General features: G+C 55.7%; 1 protein-coding gene across 9 annotated transcripts in view; it reads left to right on the top strand.

The window, feature by feature from the left end:
* DENND1A (DENN domain containing 1A) overlaps positions 1–17,747 on the top strand; it is a 513,010-nt gene extending 495,263 nt beyond the window's left edge. For 7 of the 9 annotated variants that reach the window (XM_043566883.1, XM_043566881.1, XM_043566880.1 and 4 more), the window contains 3 exons: positions 10,391–10,519; positions 13,262–13,520; positions 14,675–17,747. In XM_043566883.1, coding sequence (XP_043422818.1) covers positions 10,391–10,519; positions 13,262–13,520; positions 14,675–15,868 — 1,582 coding nt within the window. In that variant the 3' untranslated portion in view covers positions 15,869–17,747. The remainder of the gene's footprint in view (positions 1–10,390; positions 10,520–13,261; positions 13,521–14,674) is intronic. The other 2 variants (XM_043566886.1, XM_043566885.1) reach the window with 1 other exon arrangement.
* Positions 17,748–17,837: the final 90 nt, after the last annotated feature.

Genomic DNA, 17,837 nt, shown 5'->3' with positions numbered 1-17,837 from the left:
GGCTCAGAGAGAGATCTTCTAGAACTGGCTGAAGGTCTCTGGGCTAGAAAATGGTGCGATCGACCGTCTGATAACACAGGCCTACCCCTTCTTCGATACCATCAAGCTTTTTGGTTACGAACCTAAGTATGACCATGAGTTACTGTGAGTAATGAGGACAGTGGGGGTTGCGGTGGGCACGAGAAGTTTCCCATCTCCCGCCTGTTAAAGGCTATTTAGGCCGCAGTGTGCATGGCTGTCAGGCCCCAACTTATTTTCCCTTTGGCCTGCCAGGGATCGGAGAATTTCTCATCCAACGTGACGCTTAGAAGGAGCCGGCGGCAAACTCTCAAAGGCAGCGCTGGGCTCAGTACCGCCCGCCCCTCAGGATGGCACGTGGTGTGCAGACAGAGGAGTGGCCTGCTGGTCCCCAGGTGCCTCTGGCGGGCCGGGCTGCTCGTCATCTGTTCCCCGTGGTGGGGGCCGGGCAGTGGCCCTCGCAGAGTTGCTGAGGGTACAGACAGAGTCACGTACAGCCTCCACCTCGCTTAATCTTCACAACAACCCAGAAGGGTAGGGCTGTCTTCTGAGCCTTAATGGCGAAGAGGCTTGCAGTCAGTATAGATCAGAGACGAGCCCTGTGCCGACCGGCTGCAGAGCCTGAACCCTTTTGACAGGACACCTTTGTCTCCCCTCCAGCGGGCGAGCCAGGCACCACCCCCACAGGAGTCCTGACTGGCTGCAGGCCGCTTATTTGAAGTTTCATTGTACTAAGTAGGAATGGTCAGGATTCAGGCACCGAGGGCCCACCAGCCATTGCCCTGCTCACCTCGCTGGCCAGATCTGTACAGCCTCTGGTCTTTTCAAGTGATTTTGTTTGTCTATAAAAATAACCCCATAACCTTACAATCCAGAAGTTGGGCAAAAGAGACAAGATCATTCTGAACCTCCCTGCCTACCAGCATTTCTGCAGGTTCCCCTCCGGTCTTTTTCCTATATATATCTCGTAGAGCTGCAGAGCCCTTGCAGTATTCCGTCCTGTGGACTTGCCCGTGTCCTTGTAACCCCTGCCGTGCGTGACTGTGCCAAGATCGCATTTTGCGTCCATGCATGGGCCGCCTCACCATGCCCCCTCCTATTGGATCTGTACACTGCTCTAGATTGGATCTGTAGACCTGAAACGCCGGAAAAAAATGCCCCTGTTCTTAAAGCTTTTCTCATCTGATATCGTCATAAGGAATGGAATGATTAACAGCTACCATTAATGCTGGCCAAGCACTTTATATACACCGTTTCATTTAATCCTCGCAAGAAATCTTGGGAGTGAGGGTAAGGTATCATTGGCTCTATATTATAGAAGAAGTAGCTGAGACCCTGAGAGGTTGTCACTGCCCTGTACCCTTACCCAGTCATAGAGGCAAATTTCTAAATTGCTAAATAACTTGCTGAAAGATCTGTACCACTTTGCACTCCCACCAAAACTCTGGACTGCCTGCGAATCTGAGTCTGGGGGGACCCAGAGGAGCATGTGGCTGCATTAGGAATCCTTTTTTTAAGTTTGTTTGTTTGTTTATTTACTTATTAATTAGAGAGTGCAAGTGAGTGAGGAAGGGGCAGAGAGAGAGAGAGAATGAATCCCAAGCAGGTCCACACTGTTAGCACAGAGCCCCACGCGGGGCTTGAACTTACGAACTACGAGATCATGACCCGAGCCGAAACCAAGAGTCGGAGGCTTAACCGACTGAGCCACCCAGGTGCCCCAGGAATCCTTCTGACCAAGGCGAAATTCCGCAGGCTGTGCTGGCTGGGCTCATAGTCTATGCACCAAATGGCCAGCCCCTACTGCTTAGGAATTTGTAGAGTCTGATCATCCAAATTGCACTGCGTGACCCCAGCACCCAAAGCCCCAGAAGATTAAAATAAGATCAGAGGAAGCTGCCAGAAGCATTTAGTGAGAGCTCTACCCACAGACGAGGTCTCAGAACACTGCTGTTGTATCTCTTTGGGCCAGGTGCACACGTGCTCTGGCCAAAGACGATGTTCCACACCCTGCCATGTCCTCAAGACCAGGGCTCAGCACAGCCCTGGTGGTGCTGGCCACAGAGCACAGCGGGTTAGAGCCCCGTTCCCTCCTACCCAGGCCCAGAGCTGCCCCAGGGGTGTGGTTGGTGAACTGTTGCCAGGGCAGTGGCCTAGGACTCTGGTGCCAGGGACAGACCTGGGTCAGCATCTTGCCCACTAGCTGCCAGCCAGAGACCCTGGGCAAGACTTTTTGCCTTTTCTTTCTTTTTTTTTTTTTTTTTAGAGAGCATGAGCTGAGGGGCGGGGGGGGGGGGAGAGAGAGAGAGAATGACAGAGAACGAACGAACCCCAAACAGGCTCCACGCTTAAGACCGGGGACCCTGGGATCATAACCTGAGCCGAAACCAAGAGTCAGACGCTCAGCCAACTGAGCCGCCCAGGCACCCCTGCCCTTTTTTTTTTTTTTTTTTTTTTTAAACACAATGCCTGTTCACATCCCAAAGAACATGATTTGGGAAACCGCCCACAGGAGCCACACTGGCATGCTAGGTTGGCGGGGCACAGCGGTCTCCCCTCCTGCAGGGACTGCTGCTGTCAACAATCCGATGCCCACCCTGTTGTCCTCCCCCATCAGCTGCCCCTCCCTCCCATGCCCACAGCCCCCTGGCTGCCCCCCCCCCAATACCACACTGACCTGCCCCTTGTATTCTCTTTACATCACACACACACAGGGGTCTAGGAGCCCCTCCAGGGCAAGGGCCATGTGCCCTTTGGCTTTGACTCTTCAACTCCCAGACCGGAGCCTAGCTTAGGGCTCTGCTCGGGGACATTTACTAAATGAATGGACAAGGGAATCACTGAAGGCTTATAGCTCATAGCACCCTGGAGATGGGGAGGGGATGTCAGTTAACCACAAATATGGAAAGAGTGCCTACTGTGTGCCAAATATGATTGGGTGTGACTGTGAAGCTACCAGCACCTGTCCCGCGCAGGCCATCTAAGAGCCAGAAACTGCCATCAGCCCCAGGAGCAAGTCTCCAAGATGCCAGCTGGGCTCTGGGCCCCAGGGGTAGGGACAGCTGTCTCGGTACTGACCCCCTGGCAGCCTGCCAGGACCCACTCCCTGAGCAGCCAAGAGTTCAAACCCTGGAGCAGAGGGTCCCAGACCCAATTAGCAATGTGAGAGAGGCCCCTGACCCCACTCAGGCCCCCCTCCCCCTCTCCAGCAGTAGGTTCTGGGCCCTGGAGACAAAGCCACACAGCAGAAGCCAGACGTGGAGCCTGAGCCCAGACCGGAAAAGAAGGAACTGCTGAGGAGTCCCCAGGGATGCGCAGCGGCCCAGGCAAACACAGGTCTCCCTTGTCCCCAGCCACTTCTGCCTGCCACTCAGAGGGAAGGAGCCTCCCAGGAGCTGTCATGACAGGGAGAGTTAGTTCCAGCTGAGAACCAAAGCCTTTAGTGCACCCCCGGGAGAGGAGGTGCCCCACCCCCAAGACCTGCTGCTTTCAGCCTCCTTTGAAAGTTTCGCCACCTCTCCTGAGCCCCTCCCTCTTCCAGGAGCCCCGTCACCCTTTCTCAGGGCCTGTTTCAGGCCCAGCACTTCTACATGTCACCTTGGTTGACCTACTCTCCCCCCTCACCTGCCCCCAAAAGTCATCACGGCTCAGGTGTGTTCACCTGTTCAGCCAGTTAGGGAACCAAGGCTCTAACAGGTGGAATGGTGGCCTTAGATCCAGGATGTGCACCTAGGTCTGCAGGGTCCCATGGCCACGTCCACTGCTTTCTCACCAGACACCCTGTCCTCCACCACTGCTCCCAGGGCCCCCACAGGAGACTCAGGCTCAGGGCAGGCAGAGGCGGTCCTTGGGGTGAGGGCTACTTGTTGTTTACAGTCTACACGGTTTCTCTTCTGGGTAGGAAACGTGTAGATGGTGTCCCCACCGCCGTCTTCTCTCTACCAAAGAGCCTGAAGAATGGGAAGGTGAAGCCTGGGTCCTGTGTTCGGGCTTCTCTGCCTATGAGAAGGACTAGGAAGGAGGACTTCTCAGGGCGTCTCGGGGATGGGTATGGAACATGTGAAGTTGACGCTAGTGATTTTTCAAAAGAAGGGATGAATGAATGAACATAAACGTTGACAGACAGATGGAATGATGAAGAATGGAAAGATAAAGGGTACAGCCAACCCTCTCAAGAGAGAAAGAGATGAGGCCAAGCCAGTAAGGCCCCCTCCCCAGTCCTCACATCACCCCCTAATCTGGCACGTCACCTCAGTCCTCCTGTGGGTTCAAGGCCCTCCTCCACCACCTGGTCCCTACCAACCCTGCCAGTCTTTTCTTGAAACTCCCACCCTGACCTCAAGCCCCTTGTGCCCACTCCTCCCAGAGACCCCTCCAGGCCATCCTGCAGCCTCCTCCATACTCAGCATTGGAAGCCCAGCTCCCACATCACCTCCCGAATGGAGCCTCAACCAAGAGCCCCTGAACCAGGGGTACCCCCCCCCCCCACTGCCCTCTGGCAGGGCACGTTCCCAGTGGGGTGAGAAAAAGTTGATCTCACACCCACCCATCCCCACCAGACCAGTTGACCTGACAGGAAGAACACCCTCTGCTGGTGATCTTGACTCATGACAGCAGTGATTCAGTCTTCCTGTTTTAGAGTAGATCATCACGTACAACTGAGTGCAAAGATCCAGTGTCCAGCAGGTTCTGTATCTGTCTCCAGTTTTTCCTCCCTGAGAATGGTCCTAGCTCTTAACCCAGGTCACACAGAGAATAGCTCCAGTGCAGTTCTGGAGCTTCCCTTGGGGGCTGTGCACCAACTTATTTCCCCCAAAGACCCTCTGACTTGCTTCAGGGCTCTGTTCTATTGTTTTCATCTATGCGTATGCCCGGGTGTGGTCTGGAGTCTTGGTCCTGTGTTATGGTGATGGAGAGATGGCGTGGGAATTCTGGAAGGCAGCTACGCTCACCCCTATACCACCAACACATGGCGTGGGAATTGTGATGTGCTACCACAGGCCCAACTGACCCGAACCCTCTAGGTTAGGGGACCTAACCCTGACCTAACCAGTTAGGGGACCACTAACCCTGACCAGGAAAGTCTTTGAAAGCAGGAGCCACCTTATATTCGTCCTTGAACACCTAGGGAAGACCCTACACCAGATGAAAATGCCCAGACTCTGTCTGTTAGCAGGTGAATGTGGCATATGGATAGTAATTGAGTATGTACTATCCCTGGGCATGAGGCCAAACCCTTTACGAATAATTTCATTCAACTTTGTGACAACACCACTCAGGAGGGCTGTAGAACCCCCATTTTGCAGATAAGATATTGAGGTGCAGGGAGGTAAAATGACTTTCCCAAGGTCATCTGGCTGGGAAGTGGGGGGTGATGGGAAGCTGCACAGAATGGCACATCTACTGGGCAGGGAGGACCTGGCCTTGTCCTGGGGCCTGTCCCCGCTCATCGGCCCAACAGGAGCCTTGTAATCAAAGGATGCCAGGGCGGCCATTTACAAAGTGAAGATCCTTTGTGCTGGAGTGAAATGATCCCTTAAAAAATGATCACCGGCTCCCCTCGTTACCTCTGGAGACCAAGTCCTTGCTGATTTTTCCCTTCCTTATCTCAAGTACATTTAAATGTCAATTAAATTTGAAATATCTACATTTGTCAGCATTTCATTTTGGGCCAGCGTGACGTGCTGCTGATTTGTCCACGCGATGTGACACATGAAAAAAACTCTCGAGATGCAGATCTTCCTCATTAAAAAATAAGCCCATGCGATCCCGGCACGGCGGAGAGCCACAGAGCACGTCCCCGCTTCCTGACGCCGTGTCTCTGACATGGTATTTAAAAAGGAACAGCCGCGCCTGTCACCACTGTCACACGCGTGCGCTAACCGGCGACACGTTAAACCAAACATTAGAAAGGGTTCGGGAAGTCATCTGCATGGGAACTCCGAGATGAGGTGGGCAGAGGCGGGAGCAGCCGTGGGAGATGATGGGGTCTGAATGGTGATGGACAGCGGGCCTTTCTTTCTCGCCAAGACTCTGGCAGCCCCTCGCTGGGTAGCCAAGTTCACCACGACCTGCCTTTTCACAGACAGCTCTTTGTGTGTAATCAAATCCAGGCGAGTGGTGGGTGGCAGACTGCAGGCTACTAGCTGAATTGGGTTAATGAGGGAAGAGGTACGCTTTTTTTTCCCCCCGTATTCTGCCTTAAGCTAATAAAAAATTTAAACCTGGACATTTTCAACGATTCATCCTTTATCTCTGACAAATATCTGACTCTGTGTTTCAGAGGAGGACATGAGCAGCTGAATTTAAATCAGTTTATTTTGAAATCTCACCTTTTATTAAAAGTGGAAGGGGGCACACCCTGCCCCTTATCGCGTTGTTTCAGATACACAGAACTGAAGAGGCGGGATCACAAAGTGGTTTGGAGTCAAACAGATCCAGACTCCTGGCTCCACCTATGGCTGCTGTGTGACGCTGGGCAAGTGACTGGCCCTCTCTGAGCCTTGGCGTTCTCTGCCAAGTGAGCACGTGATAAAGGAATTAAGGAAACTGTACGGCCAGCGTTTAGCTTGCATCGTCATCATCATCCATGTGGCCCGAAGCCTGAAAACACTCTGATCTGACCAAACCACCTGGCAAGGGTTTTCATCACTCTCGAGGGACAGACGGCATGTTCCGGAGACACCCTGGGCCTCTTGTGGAAGCCACTGTCCAGCCCGGCTGGCCTGGCCAGGCCAGGAGAGCTGACTGGAGAGGGAAAGTGGTTCCCTCCTGCCCCTCTCACCCCGCAGGCCTGCTACGTGACCACACCAACGTGGGGAGGCCCTGGACTCTGACAGGTGTGAACTACGGCAGCCGGGTTGAGTGAAGCCAAGGTCCAGTCCAGCACAAAGGCTGCTTGCTCTTCTGTGAATCCAGACCTTCCTGGCATTCGGCTCACGTGCCAAGCTGTGATTGCTGCTTTCTGGTCGAAGCCAGAGGAGGAGACCATACTTGGATGGGTGTTGGAAGGGCACGCAGGATGGATTTGAGGGACACCAAAGAGCTTCATTCGGGTTGACCTAAGCAGAGGTGTGTGTCCCCTCGTGCGCCTCTACCAGCAGCCCAGCTGACGGGACAGTGAGGGCCCTGGCCTAGAATCTCTGCTTGTCACTCCCTGGCCAGGTCACGTGGTTGCCTCTCTCTCCTTCACAGCGACGCCCAGTGCTCACCTAGCACTCGGGAAGTGCCTCTATCTGGAAGTGTGGGTGGGTGGGTGGGTGGATGGGTGGATGGATGGATGGTTGGTTGGATGGACAGACGGACGGACGGACGGACTAATGACAGTCCCATCCTCTGTAAAATCAGCACAGTGATACACCTCCCTGCTAGGCTGTTGGGAGGGGTGGAAATAATCCATGTAAAGCCCCTGGCACAGTGGATATTATTTTACACATTTTTCCAAGACTCCTGCCTGCTCCTATGTACCCAACACCCTCACCCCCAAATGTGCTCCCACTCTGCAGCCTCAACGTCTCAGAGGATAGATGGGGAACCTCACGGGACACTTTTATACCGTAGCCCCAAGCTGATGAAAGGGACAGGTGCTGTGCTGGGGCTCCAGAAAGGTGGGTGAGATGGATGGGGGCTGCCTCATCTCCCCAGCACACTGGCTTCCAGACATTTGACTGCAAACCTCCATCGCACTAATGTTGTGCCCCATGTGGGGATAAAGAGAAGAAGGAGCCAGGCCCCTGCCCTTGAGGAACTCGACTTAGAAAGAGAATTGCAAGAGGTTAAATGGTATGGATGAAGTGCTAAAACATTCAGCCCAAGGGGAAGCTAGCTTCATCTAAGGGGAAAGCTCCAGCTGGGGATTCCAGGGAGACTTTCTAGAGGGCCCATTGAGCCAAGTCTTCAAGACCTCAGTCGGTGCAGCAGGCAGAGCAGGAAAAGATGTCAGGGAGGTCTGCGGGGCGTGTAGGGGGGCGACAGGAGGAGGCTGCAGGGGTGGACAGGCTCAGGCGGACAGCATGGTGTCTATCCTGCCTGCAGCTGGCGCTGGGCACTGCCTCCCTGCAGCCCTCACCCCTGCCCACCCAGCACATTCCAGAGCTCCCCAGAGTGGAGCAGGAGGCCACCCTCCTCTCCACCCTCCACCCCTCCTCACCTGCTCAGGAGAGCCGTCCGGTGCTGGATTTAAACAGTTGAGTAAATCATCCTGTGAATACCTGGATGTTATTATTCTTAACACTTACTGGGTCTACTCACCACACAACCAGCTGCCTCAGGATTGCTCTGCAGTGTCGTAGATTTGCAGGTGTCCAGCGGGAGAGTGACAAGGTTGAGTTGGTGAATCAGAGCAGGATTCCAGTGGCTGTGTGGGGTGGCCCGTCTGCGCCTTGTTTTGTGTCCCAGTGGGTGTGACAGGAGCTGGGTGGCCTCGTTTCTGTGAATCACATCTTCTTGCCCTCTGTCCTGAGTCCAGAGAACACCCCACCTAGGCTGATGCTATCTCTGGTCTGGGAAGGACAAGTCCCTGACACCCAGGCAGGCAGCCTGGGCAAGGGGAAGAGCCCAGCTACCCGCCACCTTCCTGCGTGTGGCCCTGGGCAAGTGGCTTCCCCTCTGGGAGCCTCGGTCTCCACCTCAGTATGAGGACAAACCGCTTAGCCTGCCTAACTTCCAAGGATGACGCAAGGAGTGAGGGGGTTTGGGTATGCGAGTGCCGGGGAGCTCTGCAGCTCTGGGAGCCAGCCCCGGGTTCTCCTTTTAAAAGAATAGCATATTCTTGGTGACAACTGCCTTAGCACTGGCCATGGCAAATCACAGCCCAGCCTGCTCTCCTGGTCCACCAGGAATAGCTGCTGTCCGTCACGGACCCTCCGGTGTGGTTCCCATTCACTCTTATGGACATGGTGCCCTTTTATGAAAGGAAAGCTGGAAAGAAGCGCATCAGAAAGCAGAGAAAGGAGGGGTGCCTAGGTGGCTCAGTCCGTTAAGCCTCCGACTTCGGCTCAGGTCATGATCTCGTGGTTTACGGGTTCGAGCCTCGCGTCGGGCTCTGTGCTGACAGCTCAGAGCCTGGAGCCTGCTTCAGATTCTGTGTCTGCCTCTCTCTCTCTGCCCCTCCCCTGCTCATGCTGTCTCTGTCTCAAAAATAAATAAACATCAAAAAAATTAAAAAAAAAAAAAAAGAGAGAGAGAGAAAGGAGCCAGCTCTGGCTGGGGGTGTTGGAGAGGAGACTGCCCCCCACCCAGGCACCCCTATGCTTCCTGCTCCATCGTCCCCCGAACTTCACCTCTGCCCCCCTCACTGGTATCTGAGCATGCCCAGCCCGGTGTGTAGGCCCGAGCAGCAGCTGTGGGGCCCAGATGTGACCCCGGGTCTGTCTGGCCCAGCTCCCCCTCTCCCAGGCCCGCACCTCTCCCGGGCCCTGGTCAGTGTATAATTCATGGCAGCCACGCGGACTTTCTCGGGGCTGCAGAGTGTTTGTGTTTATAGAGGTAGAGCTCACAGGTGGCTGACAAGGGAGATGTATTTTTTATAACAATGAATATTTAATTTCCACATCACAGATGAAAAAGACTCTCTGAAGAGGCATGTGAGGGAGACTCCAGAGAGCAGCCGCTAATCAGAAAAGGGCCTTCTAGCCAGTGCCCCTCCACGTGGCTCACTTTCTTCTTTAACTTTCTATTTTTATTTTTCCCTGATTATTGAAGTAGGTATGCACATTGAAGAAAGTGTAGAAGACACAGAAAAATAAAAAGAGGCAGTGTGTGTGTGTGGGGGGGGATTTGCCCCTAATCCCGCTAGATTTTGTGGACATTTAGGTACATCCCTTTCCAGTCTTTTTTCTGTGCGGTTTCCCGTAAGTAGCTGCGAGAGAACGCAGTGCAATTACAATTCTGCATCCTGGCTTTTAGATTCTTCTTTCTTAGACACACTATAGTTGATGGGTGGGTAATATTCAGCCAAATGTACCATAATTCACTCCAGCAGACTCCTGTTGCTGGAAGTTTAAGCTGTCCCGTGTTTTGATATCCTCAGTATGGCAGCAGTGAGTGTCTTTGTGTCTCCTTCTTTGCTACATTTAGGGTTTTCTAGACAGACGTGGGGTTGCGAGGTCATAGGTGGCTGGATCCGTGTTTAAGGCTCTCGACACCTATGGCAAACTCACGGTTTCTTTTCTGTTCGGGACCAGCTTCCTCACCTTGGGGGACCGGTCAGGCCTCCAGCGCCCTCTGGCCTTCTCCAGGGAGCCTCTACCCCAGGTTGGCAGGGGGAGGCGGGGGCCAGGAGCCGAACGCAGATGCCCCCCTCCCACCGGCCACATGGAGTTCTGAGGGTGCCTCCTAACTGCCTCTTCTCTCTTGTCTTCCTCTGCCCCAGCCTGGTAAAGCCCTTGCGACACTATGCGGTCTTCCTCTCCGAAGACTCCTCTGACGATGAATGCCAGCGGGAAGAGGGCCCGAGCTCTGGCTTCACCGAAAGCTTTTTCTTCTCCGCTCCCTTTGAATGGTCTCTCCTTCCTTCTTCCATTTCCCTGAGCTCTGCTTGGTGACTCTCCTGGGCCGCGTGGGGGAGGGGGCCGGTGCTGCTTGCCCTTGTGTGCGGGGAGGGCTGTCTGGAGCCACTGCCTTCCGGTGCCCCTGTGCCACCGCGTGGGGTGAGTGTCCCCCGTGTGTGCCTCTGCCCAGGGTGTTCATTCTGCCAGCCCCGTGGGCTCTGTGGTGAGGAGTGAGGTGACGGGGGGGGGGGGGTGGCAGGGCCGACAGGTGTGAGACGGGAGCATGAGTCTCTGTCCCTTACCCAGGAGACTGCACTTGACCGTTAATGGAAGTGGTTGTGGATGCCTGGGTCCTCCTCCAGCTCAGCACATCTCGGAAAACTACAGAGACGGAGGGTCAGATTTTAACCTTAAAAGAAAAAACACGTATTGCTATGGAGCGTATATGTTATTGCTGACAGATCCAAATGTTGTATCGATCTGCCTGACTGTAAGATAATTTATATCATCGCCGTTTATCAAGCCTGTGCCTCATGCTAATTGTAAATTGCAACTTAGAAAGAAAAAAGAAGGTTCGCCCCCAATCCAGCCACCGCCCAGTGTTAAGCTTTGGTAGTTCCCCCTTCTTTACCAGTTCTTGCCCTTCTACCCACAAGTTTTTCCCAGCTGGGCTCAAGCAGAGGGACAGCTTTTGTCTGCGTTTGTTAGCGAAGTTGTAATGTTTTTAACGGGAGCCTTTTAGAGAAGGGAGCTGCCCTTTGCTGAACACCCACGGGGCCACAACCAGCCTCTAGGGAGTGAGCTATGAAAACCATCTTAGGGAAGAGGGGAGTCTTGCCCTCCACCCCGTCCCAGCCCCTTCCCCTGAGCCAGGCCTGTGAGCCGCTCAGGGCACCTGATAAACCCACCACTTCTGCTCCTCCCATCGCCCCCTGGGGGAGCAGGGTTCTGCCACCAGCTCACCTGTGACCGCAGGCAAGTCAGTCCCCTCCCGTTGTCCTCACTTAGAAAGTGGTGGCCTAAGTCAGTGTTGCCCGAGTTTCACAGGCCACCTTGTCTGTACCTTGAATCTTTTTCTTTAAAATGTTTCTGTCAAAACTTCAAAAAATTAACCTTCTCCTCAGCAATAATATCTCTAATACCATAGGCCTAATGTGTCGATTATTATCTCTACTGTTAGTTAAAATAAAGGTAGAACCATTGGAATAAGACCTGTTCATCCACATAATCAACTCAAAGTCACCTTGCAGATAAAAACGCCCTGCCTCAGTGATGTCCAAGGACCCCCCACCACCACCACAGAGTGCGGGGGTCTCGTTCTTTTTAAATTAATTGATGCCTTAATTATTTAAATAGTGAATAGCGCTCACTCCTTTGGCCATGACCTAAGAAAAGTAGAGGTTCTTGTGTGTGGTGTGTGTTATTAAACAGGAACTGGCTCATAAGTTAACTATACTGGAGTAAAAATAAATAAAAATAAGTCACACAGGAAAGGCAAGGAACTGGCCCATCGCAAGTCCAAATAAAATGGTTTCTTTTTAAAGAATACTATTTCCTTCCTTAAGTGTAAGGAGCACGTTGACTTTTCTTTACCCCTTGGTTGTGTTCAAGCTTGGTTAAAAGGTCTTTAATTCCTTGGTCAGATGGCTCAGAGTCAGTGGAAACTTTTGAAGTCTCTCCAACTCGGCATCCATTGCTACCTTTTGTTCTGTGGCCTAGGGTGAGTTACTTAGCCTCTCTGAACTTCAGCAAGATACTAAAGGCTGATGGAGTCCTGACTGCTGAGCCCTCTCTCTGCTGTCGGTTCCCTACCCTGGTTCCTGCAAGTGTGACTTTGGGACCAGCAGGTGGCGCCCTTCCCCTACTCTACCAGAGCCGTGAGCAGTTTCTGCTGAGACACAGGGGACAGAGCCAGCCCTAGCCTCTGTCCTGGTCTTCACTAGAGTCAAGTCAGGGTTTATCCAGGCACCGTTCTCCATGTACCCAGTGGTGCCCTGGGGGCTGAGGCTTGTGAAAAAGGAAAGTTAGAGAAACCTTTCGTCACCTATGCCTGAGTCAAACGTACAGAAGGCTGTTAACAGCCTCTGTGCCTGACATTTGCCAGGCACCGTGGTAGGTAGTTCACATAACCACCACCACCACCAGCAAGGGAGATACACTCTGGAATGGGGAAGAGGCTGAGGTTCAGAGAGGTTAAGAGACTTGCCCAAGGTCCCACAGCAAGTGATGGCAAGACCAGAGCTAGAACAGAGGTCAGCACAGGCTGAGGCCCAGACAGTTATTCCTGAGGGTCCTGAGGCGTGCTGGGTAGTTCCCCGGGGGGAGAATGTCTCCCAGCTCAGTTCCTCATGAGCCACGGGGAGGTGGGAGGGCAGAGACTGGACTCAGGAATGGGCAGGCTGCCTGTTCCCTTTCTAATCACGTCCCGTTCCTCATGCCTTGTCTGGATGGCTTGCAAGCCCCCTCCCCAGTCATATGGTGGGTCCTGTGGTTTTCAGAGGAACTAAGTGGATCCCCTTAGTGCAAATTAGAGCCAAAGCAATTTGCCCAGGGTCCCACAATAAACAACAGAACCCAAATTCAGCCCCAGGTCTGTCAGATTGCCAGTGCCCAGACTCCGGCACTCAAGGGGACCCCAGGACACTCACCTGTCCCCAAGCCTCCCGGGTGTACTCTTCCTGGGGGTGGGGGCTGCTGGCTCCTCCCGTGGAGGCTCTGGGCGGGAGGATCCAGCCTGCTCTGCCTCCTCCCAGGCCTCAGCCATATCGGACACTCAAGGAGTCAGACAGCGCAGAAGGTGACGAGGCAGAGAGCCCAGAGCAGCGAGTGCGGGAGCCCACAGGCCCTGCCCCAGCTCCACCTGACCGAGCTGCCAGCATCGACCTCCTGGAAGACGTCTTCAACAACCTGGACATGGATGTCCCACTGCAGCCACTGGGCCAGGCCAAGAGCTTGGAGGACCTTCGGACCCCCAAAGACCTGAGGGAGCAGCCAGGAACCTTTGACTATCAGGTATGATACCAGGGTGGGGTGGGTACCTGTCAGGGCCGGTGCCTTCCACACACGAGGCAGATACCCCCGTGTGACAGCGAAGGAGACCAAGGGAGAAACAGTGACTTTTCCAGGGTCCTCGGCCGAAGCTCAGGGTCAGTCTGACTGCAAACCCTGCCGGGCGGGCCAACAGCCTGGCCAACAGCCAGCCAGTGAGCCACCCTCACAGCGATCACCGTAGAAGTTGCTACGCCTGGTGGAAATCCACCCCTCACTTCCATTTGTGCATCAGACAGGGGTGTGCTGGTGCTCCACTCTCCCAGGACCCCAGCCCCACCGCCAGGCGGGGCTTTGACCCCTGATCCAAGTGAGCGTGCTCCCGTGCCCATTGAGTCTCCTTGGAGAACCTTTGGATCAGAATTCCTGGATTCCGGATTATTTGCATGGGACCGCTGATCCGCCATCGCGACTTCCGATCTGTCTCATCCCCTCTCTGCGCCTGTCTCCCCACTTGCAAGTGGAGGCTGCTGAGTCTCTGGGTCTGTGGAACTGACAAGAGCTCCCGTGGGTCCAGTGATTCGAGCGCACCCTCCTGCAGGGAGTCCCATGTTCCCCTGCCGCTGAGGACCAAGTCCGGGCCAAGAGAGGGGAAGTGGCGCCCAGGTAGTGTCACTTGCGAGTGGCAGAGCCGGGACATGAGCCCAGTCCTGTTTTCCTGCCAGCCAGGGAAGAAACCTTTGCTCAGACCCCGTGCCTCACTCACCTTCAAGCTCACAGGTGATTAAAAGTGCCCACATGCTTTGAAAAGTAAAAAAGGCCCAGCCAGTAGACGGTCAATAAATGGAGTCATTTTCCTAAAACTGCCTGGCAACACTGACGTAAGAGGACAAGGGCTTTCTCCGGAATCCCTTTGTGCGGTGAGAAAAAAGCCTGACTTGGAGTCGGAAAAGAGGAAAACAGAGAAGCCTGGGCTTGGCGTCCGGACGGACCCGGGCTCTCTGCTGGTGCCCTGGGCCCGGCTGCTCTGAGTCCCAGGGACCCGATCGGCCACACGCCTGGGATCCCGGTCTCAGCGCCCACCCGGCACACGGGAGGGGCACGGGGATGGATATGTGCTGCCTTCCAGTCTGTCCAGGTCAGTCTCTGGTCACTGCCTCCCTCTTTCTCTCCAACAGAGGCTGGACCTGAGCAGGAGCGACAGGAGCCGCGGGATGCCAGTGGCCTTGAAGCTCACCCACCCGTACAACAAGCTCTGGAGCCTCGGCCAGGACGACATGGCCATCCCCAGCAAGCTCCCGGCCAGCTCCCCTGAGAAGCCCTCGTCCCTGCTTGGGAGCTCCCTGGCTCTGCCCCGCAGGCCACCGGCCCAGGACAGCATCCTGAACCCCAGTGACAAGGAGGAGGCGCCCACCCCCACTCCGGGCAGCATTACCATCCCCCGGCCTCAGGGCAGGAAGACCCCGGAGTTGGGCATCGTGCCTCCGCCCCCCACTGCCCGCCCGGCCAAACTTCAGGCGGCCAGCGCCGCCCTCGGGGACTTCTCAGAGCGGCCGCAGGCTGAGTGGGAAAGGCGAGCCCCCCTGAGTCCAGCCCCGTTCCCCGGGCTCCTCCCCAGCGCCGCCCGCCAAGGACCCACCGAACCACTGCAGCCGCTCAGCCTGGCCCCAGGGGCTGCAGGCACAAGTGGTGACGCCCTGCTGGCCCTCCTGGACCCACTTAACACAGCCTGGCCAGGCAGTACCCTTCCACCAGGACCTTCGGCCCCAAATGTAGCCACCTCATTCACACCCCAGTTCAGCTTCCCCCCAACGGGGACCCCCACCCCATTTCCACAGCCATCGCTCAATCCCTTTGTGCCAACCGTGCCAGCGGCTCTGCCCGCCATGCCCCTGGTCTCCACACCAGCCGGGCCTTTTGGGGCCCCTCCTGCTCCCCTGGGGCCAGCTTTTGCCCCCAGCCTCCTGCTGTCCAGTTCTGGCTTCTGTGTCCCACATAGATCTCAGCCCAACCTGTCTGCCCTCTCCATGCCTAACCTCTTCGGCCAGATGCCCATGGGTGCCCACACCAGTCCCCTGCAGCCCCTGGGCCCCCCAATGGTCGCCCCTTCGAGGATCCGAACATTGCCCCTGGCCCGCTCAAGTGCCAGGGCCGCTGAGGCCAAGCAGGGGCTGGCCCTGAGGCCCGGAGAGGCCCCCCTCCTTCCTCCCAGACCCCCGCAGGGCCTGGAGCCAGCACTGCAGCCCTCTGCTCCTCAAGAGGCCAGAGACCCCTTTGAGGATTTGTTACGGAAAACCAAGCAAGATGTGAGCCCGGCCCCGGCCCCAGGCTCAGTAGAGCAGCTCAGGAAGCAGTGGGAGACCTTCGAGTGAGCCAGGCACCGAGAGCGAGGGCAAGCCGGGCCACGCGCTGTGCCGCCCGCCGCTGTGCTCCGAGGCTGGCCGGCCCTGCTTCCCCTGCTGTTCTGTTTCCGCCCAGGTTCTGCCGGTGGGAAGGGATGGGTCCCCTCTCTGCCGCCCCTCTTTCCCCTCCACGCCACCCATCTCTGAGGTCTGGCCGCTAGCAGATGGTGCCAGTTCTGGCCTGGGAATGGACCCAGCTCCTGGGCACCCACCCCAGTAGCCCTGCCATCACCCCTCCCCTGCACCCTTGATTAGGTTTTGCACTAAAGAGGTCAGCTGGGCGAATGACTGCCCCAGACCAAGTCCTACCCACCGTCCCCCTGGAAACCTCCCGCCGGGAGCCCCAGGGCTCCACAAGGCCTCCCCTCCCCAGCTCTGTTCTCTTGCCCCAGCCGCAGCCCGGCCCTGCACATCCCCGCAGGAACCAGCACAGGCATCGGTGGTGGCCTCGGTGTGAGCTCGTCTATACCAGACACGTGGTCTGGAGTTTGGAGTAAGGAGCCCCCCTCCCGGGCTGGAGAGCCTGCCTACCTGGAAGGGCATTTACAACCCTCTCTAGCAATACCCTCACTCGTTCTTTCTTTCTTGAGTCTTCACCCAACCCCAACCTTCAGTTGTTTCTGGCTTGGGAGGGATTTGGGGCTGAGGGATCCTTGGGAACCCTCTGACAGCCAGACACAGTCGCAGCCAGCCCTGCGTGGGGGCTGGGAGCACCAGCAACTCTTGATTCATAGAAGAGAAAATAGCAACAGGTAAACTGAGTGCATCCAGAGGAGTGGGGTTGCCGTCCTGTGCTCTGCCTCTAGTATGTACTGAAATGGGGCCCAGCTTCTTGTCGCGTGGGACCTCGGGGGAAGAGCTGAGAAGCAGGCACCCAGATCCCAACTGGGAAGCCAAGCTGAATGCCACAGACTGATGCAAGAGTCCCAGCTGCTGTTCAGGAATGGGCAGGGGCTCTGAGCCCTTCTTCAGGCCCTGGGGGAGTGCATGAACTTGGCTTCTTGCAGCCTGGAGGCCAGAGAAGGGCCAGGAGCCACCCCCCTCCCCCGCCCACATAGCGTAGAAATTCCTGAGGCCAACGTCACCAAAGCTAAATTGAAATGTTTTGTTATTGTTTCTTTTATCTATCTTTTCCTTTCTACTTTATTGATTTGACGATTCTTAAAATTGACTAGTTTCAATAAACCGAGTTAAAATACGGCCCAACCATTTAAGAAAACAACCATCTGAGACATGCAGGAAATTGTGAGCATTTTGACCTGATTTCTCATTTCCTATTTGTGAATGGTCAGACACACAGTCTCAGAGGTGTCTGACAGGGCCAGGGGGCTCCTGGAGGCCCCCGGAACCCCAAGGAGCCTTGTCATCGTCTGAGGGACCCTGTGTGGGTCCGTGAGGCCGGGAGGGCTGGCCCGGAGTTTCTCGGACACCAGGTGCGAGGAGCTGCTGGCGCACAGCCCCTTCCGGAGCCGGTCACGGCCCCTTGGGCAAGCCCTCTCTCTCTCAATCTCTGCGTGTTCTCGGCCCGCTGAGGTGGCGAGGGAGCCACGTGGTGTCTGGGCACATGGGCACCTCCAGGATTCTCAGGTGTTTCCGCACCGGTTCCATATCCGCCCACCCACCCCGGGTGGCCCCCCAAGCCCCGTCGGAGACAAAGTGTGAGATGAGGGATGCTGTGGGGCCCCAGGGAAGCAGAGCCCACCCCGTGGTCGGTCCCCCCAGCTGTGCTGGGGGCTGGTGGCGAGCACTCCGTGTTCTCGAGAGCATTGTTGTCTCTTCACTGGCTGGATTGAATTTGCACCCAAGGGTGAATGTTGTGTGTGCGTTCAATAAAATCTTCTTGGGGAGACGGTTGGTATCCCTGTGTCCTGAGGAAGCTCTGGGGGAAAGGGAGGGCTCAGAGCAGTCAGGGAAGAACTTGACCCCTGGCCCACTTCCC

The sequence above is a fragment of the Prionailurus bengalensis genome, chromosome D4 (genome assembly GCF_016509475.1).
Source record: "Prionailurus bengalensis isolate Pbe53 chromosome D4, Fcat_Pben_1.1_paternal_pri, whole genome shotgun sequence".
NCBI lineage: Eukaryota > Metazoa > Chordata > Mammalia > Carnivora > Felidae > Prionailurus > Prionailurus bengalensis.
The sequence above is the reverse complement of the archived record's forward strand: the minus strand, read 5'-3'. Positions and strand labels throughout refer to the sequence as shown.